Raw genomic sequence first — 18,851 nt, 5'->3', positions numbered from 1 at the left:
GGCATCCAGTTAGGCCAGAGCTGGGAATGCCTCTGGGTCATCTACATCAGGAGCAGAAGCATTTGACTGGGGAGGGAAACAAAAACAAAAACAAAAAATTAGCCACAATTCTCAAATCCTGAAAATAGCCCGCTAATGTCTGTACTTAGTGTAAACACTGAATTCTAAAAAAATAATGTTAATACACTACACAAAACAGATCAAAGCTTCTACTTTAAAGAAATTATAAACCAGAATAAAAATGAGTTTCTTTCTGCAACGAAATACTGTAATTTAGTTGACTGCTAAGGATCATACAAAGGGCTTGTGCATGCTAGGTTAAGTGTTCTACCAGAGTGACAATTTCTTCCCACTCCCTCCAGACAAGATTTTGCCACTTGTAGCCCAGGCCACCCCTCAAAGTCATGATGTGACTGATCTCCAAGTACTGCGATTATGATTATGTGTTACCACAACCAAGCATACTTATGATTTCATATAAGTAGATTTCCATGCAACACATGGGTTCTCACTTTGTTACTTTGTACCTTTCACTTTGCAACATAATAGTATTATCAGTATAAAAGCAGGTTTAACAATCAGTGGGCAATTACTCAAATAGCACATTTAATGTTAGAAAAGACCTACTTATTACACCTTGAAAAACAAATCAAGCTATTAAAAATCCTCATATATGTAAAACCTTCCTCTTTAAAAAAAGCCAGGAAAACCCTGGGCAGTGGGATGCACACACCTTTAATCCCAGCACTTGGGAGGCAGGGGCAGGCGGATTTCTGAGTTCGAGGCCAGCTTGGTCTACACAGAGAAACCTTGTCTGGAAAAAAAAAAATGTCAAGAAAAAAGTATCACTGATGACAAACCTATTGCACTGCTTCCACACCACTATATGCAGTCTTCAAAGAAGCAGGTAGGCTGGTGGTTCTCAACCTGTGGGTCATAACCCCTTTGTAATTGTGTGAGCGTGTAAAGACCTTTTCACAGGGGCTACATATCAAAGAACCACAGTACAATTCACAACAGTAGCAAAAATAGTTATGAATCAGCAAGAAAAACACTTTTATGGTTAGGGGCTCACAACATAAGAAAAAGGCTTGCAGCATTAGGAAAGTTGAAAACCACTGAGATAAGGCTGTTAAAAAAAAAACAAAAAAAAACAAAAAACAAAAAACAAGAAAACAAAAACAAAACAATGACTAAGGCAGGTGCAGTGGTCAAGACTTTAAACTGAGAGGCAGCTTGTTCTACAACTGGTTGTAAAATAAGACAACAGTTTCAGAAACAAAAAAGCCCCCAAAATAAAAGATTTTAGGAGTCTTAATATTTAGTCTATCAACAGGCAATTCTGAATTCAAAATCAATCCCTTGGGCATCTTTCAAAATTGTTATTAAGAACTTGTTTTATAGCCGGCAGTGGTGGTGCATGCCTTTAGTCCTAGCACTTGGGAGGTAGAGGCAGGCGGATTTCTCAGTTCAAGGCCAACCTGGTCTACAGAGTTCCAGGACAGCCAGGGCTGTCAGAAAAACCCTATCTCAAAAAAAAAAAAAAAGAAAGAAAGAAAGAAAGAAAGAAAGAAAGAAAGAAAGAAAGAAAGAAAGAAAGAAAGAAAGACAGGAAAAAAAAAAAGAACTTCTTTTATTGTTTTATAGTGGGGCATGGTAGCAAAGGGCTAGTCACAAACCTTGGGAGGGTGAGGCCTGACTACAGGTTTGAAAACAGCCTGATAGAACACTCATGAACAAAAATAACATTAAATTCCACGTTTTTGTTGTTTTTCAAGATAGAATTTCTCTGTGCAGCCCTGGCTGTGTACAACTTAATTTTGTAGACCAGGCTGTTCTTGAACTTTCAGGGATCCGCCTACCAAGTGCTGGAATTATGGGCATGTGCCACCACCACCTGTCATGAGTCCCATTCTTAATTAAATCATGGCATAGATTAGTGTCTCAGGAGAACTTTTGCAATCCTAAAATTGTTCTATACTGGGATTTATGAGCATATTCCTAGAGTAAAAATAAATACCACCATGCAAAAAGAGTAACACAGCACCGTGACAGGTAGGGATTAAGAATTCAATAGTATGGTTAATTCAACTTATTGGCAGCACTACTCTAATCATTAAGGTGTTTACGAGAAAAAGGCCAGATGTGGTGGTGCATGGCTTTAATCGCAGGGCTCCACAGGCAGATCTGAGTTCAAAGACAGCTTGGTCTACACAGTGAGTTCCAGGCCACCTAGAGCTCCATAGTGAAACCCTGTCTCAAATGATGTTTCTTGTTCCTTTAGTTCTGTTTATGCCTCTCCCTCCAAAATATCTAGCCAGTAATCACAAGTCTTAAATTGTTTAAAACACAAAAGGCATCTTAATATTACCTTATCAGTCCTGCTGCCACGGTTTGGACGACCACCACGCCCACGTCCACCACGTCCTCCTCTGCCACCACGTCCTGGGCGGCCTAGGTCTCCGAAATTGATCTCCAGTTGAGACGTTATATCATTTGCTGGCTTCCGGAAATGATGATCCATAACTGAATCTTCAGCATGAGCCTAAAATGTTAAGTAAAGGCCCCTGGATAATTAATATAAAAGCAATAGAGCAAAAATTTTAAACACGCTTCCTCAACCTAAAAGATGAATCATGAATCCTGTACTTGGTATGCATGAATATATCCACTATCTAGCTCAACAAGTAATAAGTTCATTTGGGGCTCAAGAAGTGACCTTGAAGAATGAATTCTCTTTAACAAATTTCTCTGAATTGCAGGCAATACCAGTCCTTGATTACTGGCATATAAGTGACATGTTCCCACTCTAGTCCTGAATCTTCAGTATTTATAACACTTGAAACAGTTCCTTCAAATTGGTATTCCAACATAATGCATGTAATTTCTACTTGCAATAAATCTGAGGTTTTTTAAAATCTATATTCTTTCAAAACTAGGACCTCCTTCCCAAGGCTGAATGTACACGACTTTAAGTTATAGGTTGAACAAGCAAATACATAGGTTGAATCTATCTCAAATACTAAATTTTTTGTGAAACATCATTTTCAAATCAGGAGTGCTCTGTGCAAAATAATCCACGATATGAAACATGTTTGGTTTCAAGCATTTTAGACAAGGATTCCTCATCGTTCACTGTTCCTCCACCTAAATTACCCTAACTTCGAGTCAAACAGTATAAATTACATTAGAGACTCTTGAAACTATAAATTAATCCACCAAAAGGACTTTACTAATAAAGGTGTTACAAAACTAAGATGTTTAAACATAAGTTACATGTCTCAGCATAGAAGGAATAAATAAAATGTGACAATTTTAGAGTTTTGACTTCTTTGAAAAACACAAAAAAGATTATGGGAATGTGTTATTTTGATTCCAGGTGTGACTGCTTCAGACTGAACCCAGCAGATGCTGCAGTTTATGCCTGTAGTTTATGCAATTGCATAACATTTGAAATTCTGGGTACTTTTCAGAGGATATATAAATGCTAGAACCCCAAGAGGCAGGGTGGGTTGGTTAGTTGGTTGATCAGAGTTTATAAACAAGAAATTAGATATCCTAATTGCAAAGATCAAACTTTTAACCCAAGGAACTCAATGCTCTTAGTAGAAGGAAGTAGTCTAAAATCATAACCCCCCTCCCAACCCCTGAATATATTGAAGGATCTCTTTCCTCTCTATCCCTTTTGCTCTCCTATGTAGTGTTAGTGAAGAGATAGAAGAAAAAAAGAGCTCACAAACTAGCAAAATGAACGGCTACAATAAAAGAACTTAGCTCCTAATGCCTGGTTTGTATATATTCTAGGTGAATTAGTTTTAAGCCTTGGCTGAAAAGTTCCCTTAACACTAATCAATGTTAACTTTTTCTTATTCTTAATACACATAACATCTATTTTTTGAAGGACAATGTATACACTATCCTTTCTAGCTGCCTGAAATATCACAGCTGCTATTCCTTTAGAAACACAAGTGAACATTTTCTTTACACTAGTTTCTGTATGCTGATATCCAAATTCCATCCCTTTAGTTATGACAACACAATTTAATGGCACTAGATCAACAAATAAATTTTAAGGAAATCTGAAAGTCATGCATATGAATCTACAATAGCACCTAATCAACAAAAATCCTTTCTATAGCTTGTGGGTCTAAATGTTTGGTATTTCAAGCCACTGGTATCATTTATTAACTTTCTAGAGCACAGAAGCAATGAATACATTTGAACCTGGATGTGTTTACTACAAAGGAGTTTTTGATACTCAGAGCACATTCCTAACTTTTAGGTTGAGTTCTATAATGTGATGATACTAAACAAATAAACCCGCTTCTATCTCTCTAGAGCACCTAGGATGTCAATCCTCCTCTGATCTCAGCTCCGTCAATACAACAACTAAGCTTATAAGTTCGTCATTCCCCAAAGCTCATTTCTTCCTCAGAACCATCTGATTATGTCATATAGGTAGTATTAATGTTAAATAAACCAGTAAGTCCATATTTAAACAAGTATTCATATTACAAAAATAAAATAAATGCTTTAACAAGTGACTTGACAAATAAGGGCATCAATTTCAATGTTTTAAAACCAATTGTTCTTCAAAAATCAAGGTTTTTTTTCTTACTTTATATAATTGAGCAGTATCCAATATTTGCAGAAGATAATAAAATTCAGGAAATGCCTGAAACCAGACAGACCAAACCGTACACTATACTTTATTCCTATATATGAGCTGTATTAGATTACTAATGGACAAGGACACACAATGCACATATAGTTAGTTGTAAATCAATGATTCAAGCCTGCAGTTAAGATAGTATAGGAAAATAAATGCTAAGCCTTTACCACTCTATTCAGAATGACATGCAATATAAAATTAAAGTTCTAAAATTTTCTATTTAGTATTTCTGACCTTAATTGATTAGAAGTTAACTGAAAACAGCAGAAGGCAAAAACCACACATAAATAGGACTGCTGTAGATTTCTGACAAGTTTGGAGTAAAGTATTTTAAATTAGGACACACATCTCAATTGGTGAATTACCTAATATCACAACTAGCTTTTTCATACTAACATGTTATTTTAAATAGCAATTTTTACAATAACTTTCATAGTTCAATCTACAATAATGGATTTCCATCTATATCATTCTACTCATACAATACCAACAATTTTGTCTGTAAGAACAAGGATGAGAAAAATTCATTCTAATGAAACAAGATGTACTTTTTTAGACTTAACATTTCAAACATTTTCCATTTATATCTTTATGGAGTAAATCTTAAAATTATCCCTTCTCTAAAACCAACTCGATTTAACTTAAATTCTATTTAACATTTCTCATATTGGCCTCAGACATTGGTATGTCTAATAAACTAAAATGTACTAAGAAATTGAATGCTAAGGGTTATGATTCAATGGCAGGAAAATACACTTTTAGCATGTTCGAAACCCTGGGTTCAATCCCCAATATCAAAAATAAGTAGATAGGGCTAGAGAGATGGCTCAGCAATTAAGAGCATTGTACTCCTCTTCCAGAGGTCCTGAGTTCAATTCCCAGGAAGATGGTGGCTCACAACCATCTGTAATGGGATACGATGCCCTCTTCTGGTGTATATGAAGACAGCTACAGTGTAGTTATATAAAATAAACAAATAAATAAATGTGGATAAACAAAATCTCATTAAATCTTGTAAATTATAGGCTGCCTTCTTAACTTTATCTTTGCATGACAGTCTGAATTTCTAACAAAGCCCAATTTCTGACATGAATAAATTTATGCATCAAAAAAGCCAGCAAAAACTGCTAGAGAAAAATAATTTATAAGAAATGTATTTGGCCAGACTCATATTTACATAAGCCTTAGCTATCAATATGACTTTCTCGAAAATTTACATTAGTTTCCATGTTTCTTAGATAAGGAAAAATACCAACATTTTCCAAGCCCTGAATATTTTTCTTTTTGAGCAAGTTCCTTTATCAAATGACTAAAATATAGCTTAAAGGCTAGAGAGATGGCTCAGAATTTAAGAGCACCGACTGCTTACAGAGGTCCTGAGTCCAATTCCCAGCAACCACATAAAGGCTCTCACAACCATCTACAATGGGATTTGATGCCCTTTTCTGGTGTTGTCTAAAGTCAACTACAGTGTACTCATGTAAATAAAGCTTTAAAAAAAAAAAAAAACTTAAAAGTTATCCTTTGCTGGTTGGTGGTGGCCCACTCCTTTAATCCCAGCACTTGGGAGGCAGAAGCAGGTGGATTTCTGAGTTCGAGGCCAGCCTGGTCTAAGAGTGGGTCCAGGACAGCCAGGGCTACGCAGAGAAAACCTGTCTCAAAAAAAAAAAAAAAAAAGTTATCCTTTAATCCTAGCACTTATGCCAGCACTTGGTAGGCAGAGACAGGTGGATTTCTGAGTTCAAGGCCAGCCTGGTCTACAGAGTGAGTTCCAGGACAGCCAGGACTATGAGGGCTATACAGAGAAACAAACAAAACCACCTAGCACTTGGAGGCTTCTGCAGGTAAACCTGGAGTTCAAGGCCAAATTAGTCTGCAAAGCAAGTTCCAAAACAGGAAGAGCTAAACAGGAAGAAAGCTCTACCTCAAAAAACAAAATGAAAATTAAAACAAAAAATATAATTCAAGTCACATCTGAACAAACTTAAACAATTTTAACTTTACCTCTTCACTTTTTGATTTATGCAGAACAAATCCCTTTTTCCATTGTCCATCAGCACCTTCATTTGGTTTTCGGATATTAAATTCTACTTTTGCTCGGTCTTTATTTTGAATAGCTTTCCACTCATCCAAAGTCATCTCTTTTGGACCCTCTTCCTTAACCTCTTCAACTTCGTTCTCCCTGTGAAAAATATATTTAAATTTTATGCCAGATGGCAGATACTAGTTTGTAGAAAAGTATTTGGGGGGTTAAGACACGCACTGACTCGGCACACTCTCATGACAGCTTACTATTCCTGTAACTCCAGCTCTAAGAGATATAAAGCCCTCTTCTGAACTCCACAGGCAACAAGCAAGCAAATGGTACACACATACAGATGTAGGCAAAACACCCAAATACATAAATCAAAATTTTAAAAATGTATATTCAAATTACAATAACTAATTGTTGCCAGGCGGTGGGGGCACACGCCTATAATCCCAGCACATGGGAGGCAGAGGCAGGCGGATTTCTGGGTTCGAGGCCAGCCCGGTCTACAGAGTGAGTTCCAGGACAGCCAGGGCTATACAGAGAAACCCTGTCTCGGAAAAAAAAAACCTAATTGTTAGTAATCTGCTAGAAAAGACTATCAAAAGTAGAATCCCAGCTTCCTATATAACCCAGTGACCATGTCCAACATGCAGCACAGTAGAGAGCACCAGTCTATTGGCCCACTTATTTGTATATACAAATTAACTTGCCTTCTTACATGAAGATTTACCCTGAACTGGCCTTAGAAACCTATTTAATAACACATTTCCTTGAAACTATATTTTAAACTGTACCATCATATATAAATAATCTCATGGTCTACTTCAAACAGCGTATGCAGTGCATACAGGTGTTCATATGTTCATGTTCACGTAGAGGCATGCCAAAGGTCAATGTTGGTGCTTTCCTTGCGCTCTAGGAAATCTTTCCATCCTCACTAAAAGGGGTAAGGTTGGCCAGATGTGCACCCATGCTTGAAGCTCAAGCAGCAGGTGCTTTACTGAACCCCCACCCCATTGTTTTTATTTTATAAAGGAGACTATTATATGTAATGCTCTCCTACTTTAGCACTCAAGTATAAAAGCCTAATTTCTCCAAATCTGACATTCTACATGATTCTCAACTCAAACCAACCAACCCCTAACACATGTATGGACAGGAGACTGAGGACTGTCCACAAAACAAACTGGTTTCAGTATTTATATAGCTATTTCCCAATGTAATTCCTAGATTTTAATTGTTTTAAATATCTGTTCCCCTTTCTACATAAAGCATAGGCCTAGGGATCCAATATCTTAATCTAATTCCAAATGTCACCAAATAAATCATTTGCTATTTTTAGGAGTTCTGCTTTGTTCCAAAGATAGCAAGTGATTTAGTTTAGCATCATTGCTAAGATATCTTTACATAGTTCTTTATATTTTGACGGATTCGATCTTATAACTTACTGAAGTCAATTTACATTCAATCTTGACAGGACGCTGAATAAAGTCTATCAAATCATTTTCCAAATAGAATTAAAGCCCTGGAATTGCCCTAATGATTCACCAGTTCTGACAGTAATCCCTACCTTTAAAAACTACTGGAAGTTTTGCTGCTTAAATATCTTTACATTTAGTTTCCCTCTACTAAGACTAGACTACTCTAACATGGTGACAATCATCTTCATTAGGAAATTATCCCAACTGCTTCTGGGTCCTGTCCAGAGAAATCCTTTTTAATATTCCATGAATATATAATTTTCTTCTGAAAAACAGTCTTTGAGAATCACTCTGAAAGTGACTCAATTTTGTTTAATAAAGAAAAAGGATATGCTGAGTATTGTGGGGAACCATTAATCCCCATTATGCTTAGTCCTCCAAAGTGACATATTTCACATATAAATTCTTTTGTTTTGTTTTTTCAAGATAGGGTTTCTCTGTGTAGCACTGCCTGTCCTGAACTGTCTGTAAACCAGGCTCACCTCAAAATCAGAGACCTACTTGCCTCTTCCTTCCAAGTACTGAGATTGAAGCTGCACGCCACCACTGACTAACATAAAAAAATTTCTCAGTGTAAAAAGACCATCTATTTCCATTTACTTTTGTATATATTCCAGTGATATTACTTATTGCAACAAGCTCACAAAATACAATGCTTCTCTCATCACTATGAGTTGCTCACCAAAATAGCACTTTGTATTTCTATTCCTTTTTCTCATGTAGCTTTAGAGGGTCTCAAACTTGCAAGGTAGCCCAGGCTGGCCTTGAATTCCTGATCATCTTGCATCCACCTCCTAAGTGCTATAATTATGGGCTTATGTCTTCATGCCCAGCTACCAGAGCTACTTTTCTGGGGAAAAAGGAAGCTTAGAAAGAATACTCCTTTCTCTGATTGATCTAATGTGGCCTTAGAATCACTGTCCTATATGAAATGACACAGACCCAACAGAGTTCCAAGTAACAAAATAGAAAATCTAATAATGAACCCATGTATTTACAGCCAATTGATTTTTTTTTACATAATATTCCAAGAATATTATGTAAAAAATACACACTGGAGAATGACAATCTTCAATGATACTAGGAAACATGCGATTTCTCCTATGGTCTATATGAAAACCAATTCTTAATAGCTAAAAATTTTAAATGAATGGACTGAAATGGAGTGGTGACACATGCCTTTAATTGCAGTTCTAGAGAGGCAAGCAGATCTTATAAACTGAAGCCAGTTTAGGTTACACAGGCCAGTATTACAAAATTGTAAGACCCTCTATCAAAAACCAAACAGAACTTGAGAAATGGTTCAGTAGTTAAGAGCCAGTCTTCCTGAGAATCCAGATTTGAACATCAGTACCTACATACTTGCAATCATCTACAACTCCAGGTCCAGATCTAATGACCTCCTCTGGGTACTGCATGCATGTCTTGTATATATAATCACATAAAACGTCTATACAAATAAAATTAAAAATAACAACAAAGTTCAAATTGCAAGAATGCTTCAGGGTGCCGGGCGGGGATGGCACACGCCTGTAATCCCAGCACTTGGGAGTCAGAGGCAGGCGGATTTCTGAGTTCGAGGCCAACCTGGTCTACAGAGTGAGTTCCAGGACAGCCAAGGCTACACAGAGAAACCCTGTCTCGAGAACAAAAAAGGGGGGGAGGGGGAATGCCTCAGGGAATTGGTCTGGCCAATCACCCCAAAAGGCAAGGAAACAAAAGCAAACTTTGACCAATGGAATTTCATCAAACTAAAAAACAATGTGCACAGATAGAAAATAGATCATAACCTATTCACCAACAAGTGACTAATATAAAGTATGTAAGAAATTCAAATAGTTCAACACCAAAAAACGAAACTGAGTAAATGAGGGGGATAAGAACCTGGAAAGCATATCTTTTTGAGTTCAAGGCCAGGCAACCTGATCTACAAAGTGAGTTCTAGGGCAACCAGAGCTGTTACACAGAAAAACTCTGTCCAGAAAAGACAAAAAAAGATAAAAAAGGCAGGGGGAAGGGTGGGATATCAATGATAGAAAAGTTTTTTTTTCCTAAAAGAAATAGAAATGGCCACAAAGTATATGAAAAAAGTTTCAACATCAGTAATTATCAGTGGGGGGGAAAAAAACCAATAGGGCTAGGGATGTAACTCAGATGGTAATGTGTACCTAGAACGGATCAAGAGTCCTTCCTGGCAATGCAAACTGGACATTACAGGTCACACACACCTGGAATCCCTGCACTTGGAAAGGATCATACATAAGCAAAGTAATCCTTCATTACATAGTTCAAGGTAAGTCACAGTTACAAAGAGACCCTGACTATAAAAACAAAACATCAAAACCACAGTATGATAATTTCATTCTAGTCATAAATGGCTATTAAAGAAATGCTAGTGGGGGTTCAGAGAAAATACAGTCAAACCATATTAGAAATGTACATCTATACAACCACAATGGAATGGAAATCAAAGGCTCAAAAGAATAAAAACCTAGGAACAGACCTGACGATTTCACTATTTAAAATATATTATGCTGAACTTAACTTTTCCTGGGGAGACATGAAAAACATATATTTACTCCAGATCAAGCACACAAAAGGAAATTATTCTAGCTGCCTGGTGAACCATTGAGTTTCACTAGTTATTTATAGGAGTATGGGTAAGGATTTGTTTACAGTAACAGGAAACTTGTAAGAAATAAAAACAAGAAAAAAAGAGCTTTCTACCCACCCTTTAGCAATCATTAATGGTTTACACATATTCAGAGAGGATAGGGGTCCTTAGACCACCTGGCAAGCTCCACTAGAACCAATGTTTTAGCAGCAGCAGCTACTCTGATTTCAAGACAGCAATGCTCATGTCATAACCCAGTAAACTGAGTTCCACAACATATCCAAAGAAAATAAAATCAGTGTGCCAAAAATACACCCAATATCCCATTGTTTACTATAGCACTAGAATAGTCCAGGGGATACAACACCCTCTTCTGGCCTCTGTAGATACTGCATGCAAGAATGCAGTACACTTAACACACATACAGGCAAACACTCATACACATGAAATTTTAAAAGAATATTAATGAGCTAAAACATTCTCATCATTGCTTTTCATAGTTTAAATAATAATTTGCTGCTCAAAATTCACATTAATAGAAAAAAAAAAGAATGGGACCTAATTTACCAAGTCTTTTCAAGTTGTATAGTTTTAGTTTGTAAAGTAATCTCAACTGAAAATGTTGAGTCAGTTGAGATTACTTTGCACTATGAGTAAACACTACAAATACCTCTTATACCAAAACCAATACTTGGTTCGGTTTTTAATAATCCTACCTATTCGGAGTAGAACAGCTATCACTAGATCCTATCAAGTAAGTTCAAATACAAAGTACTTTGTTCCTTTCCCTGCATCTGTGAGGAGCAACAGGTCATTTTTTATGATTAGCTCTAAAAGGCTTTACATAAAAAATATATATATATACATATATATATATATATATATATATATATTCTTTCAAAACACATACACCTTTCTAAGGTATATGAAAACAGTACAATTATCAAGCCAACAATGTGGTAGTACACTTCTACATTCCCAGGACTTACAAGGTAAGACGGGAATACTGAATTCCAGGCCAACCTGAACTACACAAGACAATGTCTCAAATCAAGAAAGTTGCCGGGCAGTGGTGGCGCAAGCCTTTGATCCCAGCACTTGGGAGGCAGAAGCAGGCAGATTCCTAAGTTCAAGGCCAGCCTGGTCTACAGAGTGAGTTCCAGGACAGCCAAGGCTACACAGAGAAAAACCCTGTCTCGGAAAAAAAAAACAAAAAACAAAAAAACAAAAACAAAAACAGATCAAGAAAGTCTTATCTTATGTTGGTACGAGCAAATAACTACATTAAATTACAGTTACCTTACTGGTAAAAACCCAGACAGATAATTCCATGTTAAAGTATTACTTCCTCAGACACAACCACTTACTTATTTTCAGTGTCTGCCACTGGGTGTTCTTCACCTTCAGTTGTTTCCTCAGTCACATTTGATTGATCCAAATCACTGCAATTATAAGATATTTGTTTCTGAATGTATTTGGGTGACTCTCTAAGGAAAGAAAGAAGAAAGACATCTAGGTCCATTTACATGTAGCCAAAATTCCTTCATACCAAAGTAAAAATTTTTACATTTTTTATATATTTACTAATTATATTTCTACTAATTTTACTCTCCAATAGACCTCTAAGAAAAAAACAAATTATTAAATTAGCTTACACACTTTTTAAAAACAAGGCTTTCTAAGTCAGACACAGCAGCAGAGGCCTGTAATTACATAACAAGTACAAGGCTAGCCTCAACTACAGAAAACCCATCGCAAAAAAAAAAAAAAATTCAAAAACAAAAACAAAGAGAGGAAAAGGGCTCATCAAATTTGTAAGGACAACACTACAATTAACTACAGTTAGAACTATTAGTCATAATATTCCCAGCACCCTCATCACAGGGCTTCAGGACTATATATACATCCATTATCAAAATAAAACTATTAATATACGTAAGTATAAAAAATTGTTCACTTAATATAAACATATTCCGTAAGACACTGTAAGGTTACATATAGCTTTAAGACAAAACATCCATTCTTGCTTCAGGAACAAAATTTAAGTTACTGATAATGCACTAGTAAGTTAGTAGTTCTGGTTTCACTGAAATTAAATAGTAACTTAAAAAAAAATCAGAATACCAACGTTAATTCATCTTTGACAGTTCCCCAGTTGTGAGATCCGCTACCTCCGCGTTTGTCCTCATGCTTCAGGCCACTGTAATGTGAAAAAGAACTAACAAAACTGAGTTAACATTATACTCTTTAGTTCTAGAAATTCAATTTTTGTTTTTATTAAATAAGCACATTTAAATCTCATACATACAACAATCAATATAAGACTTACGATCTATCACTTCCACTATGCCTATCAAATTCACGCTTGCCACGAGAATCAAATCCATCGCCTCGGCCCATTCCACGTCCACGGCCTCCTCGACCCCTTCCAAGACCACCTCGGCCCCGGAGAGGCCGGTCAATAATTGGTCTACGAAGCAAATTTAAAAATTTATCTCTAATGTTTCCAGAAAGTGGAAAAACCCACTCCAAGCTCGAAAATATAGAATATGCTTACTGGCTCATAACCCAACAACTAAATATATGATGTAGAAAATTCCAAGTTTATTTCTACTCATACATGGGAGAATTAGAAACTGCTTTGCTAGTCTTTAAAGCATTCACTTACTGACTCATTGCATGTCATACTGCTATTCATTTACCTATATACAAAAAACTACAATCATCACATAGAGCTTGCATGTCAAACACGAGAGACAGTCAATACCACTGTCCTTTTATACTGTATCTGGGCAGAGGAAGGGAAAGAAACTGGGCACTGACTTAATTAAAATGTTACTAAGATATTTAACGTAAAACATGTTATCAAAAATGTAAACATAACACCTATTTACAGTTCTCTGAAATACACAAAGTAATCACTCCAACTGCTCTGCCCAACTTATAGCTTTACATTAAGATCTAACTAGAAGGTGACAAAGAAAGAAAACCTTATTTAATGCTTACCTATCAACTGAAAATTCACCTCCTTCACCTTTTTCTTCAAGTGGCTTTTCAAATCTTCTTTCACGAGGTGGTCGCCTTTCTGATCTCCTATCAATTACTTTCCCATCACCCTGAACTTGTTGATCAGGTCTTCTTCCAACTCGCCTTATTCCTTATGACAAATAACCAACATAAGTGAATCATTTTTATAACACAAAAAGTTTAGCCTAAATTACTAAAGCTGATAGGCATTATCCATGTATATTTAGCAAACTAAAACATTCTCATTCAACAGTAAATATCTCAAACTTCATCTACAAGCATTCTACAACGGACACAGAAATCACTAGGTACCATCATTCCTTTAGTTTCCAAGTCAAAGTCTCTTACTACAAAATTTTAAACTTACATATAGTTCAGTTCGATCAGGGGATATACCTCTGGCTTTTAAGACATCAAAGCCAAATCCAGTAGCCATTCATAAATAACAAAGCACTGGATATTCACTAAATATGACCCTCAGAAGAATGAAATTCACCCTATGTTATTCTAAATCTAGGTGGAGGCAATAGAGAATTTTGTTTCTATAAAATTATAATTCTGAAAGGAAAACAAAAGGCACTTATGAGTCCTAGAAACATCTTTAAGATGGCTATTTGTACTAGACAGTCCCTACAACACTAACTCTAGACTGGGAAAGGCAGGTTTACAAACTCAAGGCCAATCTGGATTACAAAGAGACCCATGTTCCCAACTCCATCCCAAACAAGCAAAACTATTTAACCAGAAAAAAAAAAAAAAACCACCTTCCTCAGACCCAAAACATTCAAAGTCCAAGTATGTGTACACATATTTCTATACATATTCCCAAATTTATTTTTTAATACTATTATGTAACCAGTAGGAAATACTTCATTATTAGTATGGATAGAAAGCCTTTTTCTATGTCTGCTCTTACAAGTTATCTGTTCTCAAAGCATCTTCATAAATCAGACACAGAAAGACTTTCTTTTAGCAATGAAATGCTCAGGAGGCTACAACTATAGCTCATTACCAGGGTGTCAGGAACATGCACAGCCCTGAGTTTAGTCACAGAACCCTCTCAAAAAAAAGGAAAATAGAAAACTTATGGCACTGAGTGATATTTTAAGAATTAACTAATTTTCCTGCCTTATTTAATTTTTTCTGATAACATAGGAAACTCACCAAAAAAGAACCAATATAAATTGGATTATCGGTAGTCTAAAGGACAAGTTGATAGCTAAACGCATGCCTAGCAGTTCAGATATGCTCAAGTTTCCAAGCCATAGGTGTCAACAGTCCAAAAAAACAAAATCAGTTGAGAAATTGTTTTAGCAAAATATTTAAAAAGTGACTAATTCTAAGAAAATGGAACACCACCAGGATATATTCATTTGTTCAGATATCTTTAACTATAGTCATACAGTAAAGGTGGGATCCCTTAATATTTAAAGCTCAGTCTCTGTAAATTCTCAGGGCAAGCCTTAAATGTAGCCCTTATAACTAGGCATTTACATAAATTTCATCAGAGGTATAGTGTATTGGGGTGGAGCTATAGAACCAGCTCAGGCTTTGTAATGATAACCAAGCTAAACACACCCAAGGAACAATGGCTTGCTTCCCCACCCAATATTCAGTATGAGGCCTACATAATCAGAAAAAAAAAAAACTTACTAAACTCATCAAAGGGGTTGGGAGTGTAGCTCAGTGAGTGCTACTTTTGCTTAGTTTGCAAAATGCTGGGCTCTGCCACTATTACTACAAACTATAAATTCATTTACTGAAAATTGACACTTTTAAAAAAGCATGCAAGTTTCTTTTACTGTACTTACCAGATACTTGAGTTCTTAACTGCACTAATATCCAGAGTTGTGTGTGTGTGTTTTTTTTTTTTTTTTTTTTGCTAAATCCAAAAAAAAGTGGTCTACACTTAACGACATGTTGCCAATTCTCAAGTTCTTCAACTACACAAAAGTTACAAAATTTATGTAAGGAAAACATTACATTCCAGCATTGTATTATCTAGACCCAGGATACACCATAGGTTAGCAATTGTTTCCACTCTTTGAGGTAAGTACTTTGTTTACAAGTCTACCAACCACCACCCAATACACAGCACTGACTGGCAGTTTTACTCGAAATTTCCCCTTATGTATATATAACCTTGTTTAAAAGCAACTCTGGTTTAAGAGTGATCTAAGGGTTTGAGATGTGGAATGCAAAGTTTTCCCCAGCAAGGACAAGGTTCTAAGTTCAATATCCAAATACAACCCACCGAAGACTTCGAAGTAACTGAGAAAAAATGTTGACTACTAATGTGAAAAAGTTTTCTAAAGTAAATGACAAACTTAATCCTGACTATAAATAAAAATGTCCTACATTGATGACTTACAATGCTACTTTACAGGCAAGATCACAAATTGGCTTCGTGGTGAAAATTGAATAATTTAAAATCACCCTTCATGCTTTGAACATCTAATGAGTTCATCTACCTGATGTGTTGTATTTATTCAACTTATTCATGTACTGTTGTGAATTACAGTCATCAAGGAGGTAAATTTTAGCAGTTTAAATAAATACACCATCCAGTGTCCCTAACACAGGAATTAAATGTCTTATTCAACTATGTAATGTCAAGAAGCTTAATCGGCTCAGTACTTCTGCCCAAGTGATGTTTTCTAAAACTCCAAACTATGCTTCCAAATCTATTATTAACAGAATTCTTCCCTTTTATAAATCTACTAGGTACTGGATGTTTTACTCTAAGCCTTTACTAAAAGATAAAAGACACCACTATCACCCAAAAAAACTTAAAACCTAACACAAGCTAATGAGAAACAATTCCTTTCAGAAGCACGTGGCAGTAAGGAGGCATTTTAACATAATAGCAATTTTAAAGATTCACAGGTTATTCTACACCTACTCGCTATTGATTTTTCACTTTCTTAGCCCCTTAATTGCTTTGCCTTTTCACCCACAATAAGCCAGTAGTGTAGAAGAATGCTAAAATCAAAACAACCATGAAACTTCTAGGGCCCTGGAAGAGACCATTAACCGCCAATGAAGACCCGACCATGCTTTACGCACGTGCGGAGGAAAAGCTGCAGACTGAGCTTCGCTGCCGGGACGTGACAGGCTCAGCACTCATTTCGCCCACGAGGTCCAGAGCAAGCAAAGCTCTATGACCTAGGGGCTCCAGGGAATTAGTTGGAAGAAGGGATGGAGACACGAGATGAGTTCTGCTAATGATCAGTCTTTATTCAGAACTCCTTCTAAAATGCTTGGGACCAAATTCTTCTCCTCTCCAACACTTTAATTCACATCAGTAAGTTACAAGTAACTACTAACATTAAGAGCGAAAGGGCGCAACGCAAAACGCACCCGTGGGACACAAACAGCAACTCCCTCCACTCTTTAACAGGCCCCGAACACAGACGCAGCCCAAGTGAAAAAACTCTAGAGCCCAGGCCTCTCCTTAAGGGTCCGCGCCATTGTGGGACAAGATGGCAGGGCAGGAGCCCACAGCAGGCAGCGGCAGCCAGGACCACGCCGGGCGGGAAGCAATGCCCGCGCTGCTCCCGGGCGCGTTGAGCTGGGAGACGAGCGCCCGGCAGGAATCGGCGGGAACGCCCGGGCCGCCCTCTCGGAGCACGCTCAGTCTGCCAGCCCGAGGCGGGAAGGCTCCCGCCGAGCCTGGGAGCGGCGTGGACTTGGGACCAGCCACGCTCCCGGTACCGTAAGGGGCTCCGAGGGAATCTGCGGCCCCTCCAGCTGCACGAGCAAGCGGCGGTGCACGCCCCCGTCCTGCCCGCCAGCCCGGGCTCCCCACCGCCTCGCCCGGCTTTACCTTCTTTCTTAAGCGCCACCGGCGGCTGCGTCTCCTCCTTTTTGTCAGCCACGCCGACGCTGGGGGGCAGCGGGTTCTTGCGGTCTTTCTGGGACTCTTTACGCAACTGTTTGCCTGCCGCGTTGGAGTTGGTCTGGGCCGCGGCCTGAGCCGCGCTCTTGGCCCCTGGGCCCCCAACGCCGCCCCCGCCGGCTTCTTTTTTCTTGTTCTCTGCTGCCTTCAGTACCTCGAAAGGGTCCGATTCGTCGTCAAATAGCTGGTCGAATCGGTTGGTGACCACGCAGCCGAAGCCTTCCTGTAGGTGCCCAGGCATGATGGTGGCTCGGCGGCGCGTTCCTCCACGGATTGCAGCGGACCGCGCCGAGCCAAAAGCGCCTGCTTCAGCTCTTCCCACAAGATGGCCGGGCCGAGAGAGGGGGGCCGCCTTCTCTTCCGGCGCCAGGCACACATCCGGGAGCGGCCTACGCCGCACAGCACCATGGGGCGTGTAGGCCACAGCTGATCATCCGGAGGTGTCTGTCTACTCCTGAACCACAACTCCCGGCGTGCACCGCGCAGCAACTCTTCGCGCGCGCCTGAGAGGCGGGATCTCAAGGAAAGAGTGCGGCGTGCTCGCTGAAGGTGGGGAAGCGAGTACGGGGCGGAGTTGTGCCACCTGCTCTTGTCACCCTTAAACTCTCGGTCTTTAGCTACCTCTGAAAACAGAGAAACGTGAGGGCGGCTTCTGCTCACGAAAGCATTCTCTGTCTTTGGTTTCACCCACTCGGTCTCCGGCCGAGGACTTTCTCCACCTTTCTGGGAGGGTCAAGGTGACTCCCAGACCTAGTAACTGGAGCCTCAAAAACTTCCGGGGGGTGGGGGGGTGCCACACTAGCCTCCGGTAGGTTGCGACTGCACACAGTTGCACGTCCCTGACTGTTGGCTTTCTAGAGCTGACCTCCACCCTTCGTAACGAATCAGGGCAATTCGGTTTAATGTGGAACGGAATTCCAGGGTTGTTCTCGCCGGGACGTGAATCTGCGTGGCAGAACGAATCCAAAAGAGAAGTTGAACTAATTGGGTTGCGCGCCTTTTCCGGTCATTGCAACCACGCTTTTAAGAGCTGTTGAGTCCTGACTGCAATATTGGACGCCCGGCAATTCGTCTAAAACAGTGTTTGTGGAAACACTTTCTAGAAACCACGCGATCAATTGATCCGT

General features: G+C 38.5%; 1 protein-coding gene across 4 annotated transcripts; it reads right to left on the bottom strand.

Moving 5' to 3' along the window:
* Serbp1 (SERPINE1 mRNA binding protein 1) lies at positions 1-18,095 on the bottom strand. 4 transcript variants are annotated; one of them, XM_031382090.1, is made up of 8 exons: positions 17,653-18,095; positions 13,806-13,956; positions 13,129-13,269; positions 12,928-12,999; positions 12,167-12,286; positions 6,677-6,854; positions 2,372-2,545; positions 1-66 (listed from the first exon to the last, which is right to left on the bottom strand). In XM_031382090.1, the coding sequence occupies exons 1-8, from the start codon at positions 17,963-17,965 to the stop codon at positions 10-12; spliced, it is 1,206 nt and encodes a 401-aa protein (XP_031237950.1). In that variant the 5' UTR covers positions 17,966-18,095; the 3' UTR covers positions 1-9. The 4 variants fall into 4 exon arrangements, with proteins under 4 accessions (XP_031237950.1, XP_031237949.1, XP_031237952.1 ...); XM_031382089.1 differs by having other exon boundaries at positions 12,928-13,017; positions 17,653-18,094; XM_031382092.1 differs by having other exon boundaries at positions 12,167-12,241; positions 12,928-13,017; positions 17,653-18,094.
* Positions 18,096-18,851: the final 756 nt, after the last annotated feature.

The sequence above is a fragment of the Mastomys coucha genome, unplaced genomic scaffold (genome assembly GCF_008632895.1).
Source record: "Mastomys coucha isolate ucsf_1 unplaced genomic scaffold, UCSF_Mcou_1 pScaffold20, whole genome shotgun sequence".
In the NCBI taxonomy this organism is placed as follows: domain Eukaryota; kingdom Metazoa; phylum Chordata; class Mammalia; order Rodentia; family Muridae; genus Mastomys; species Mastomys coucha.
Note: the sequence above shows the minus strand (reverse complement) of the source record. Positions and strands in the feature narration are given on the sequence as shown.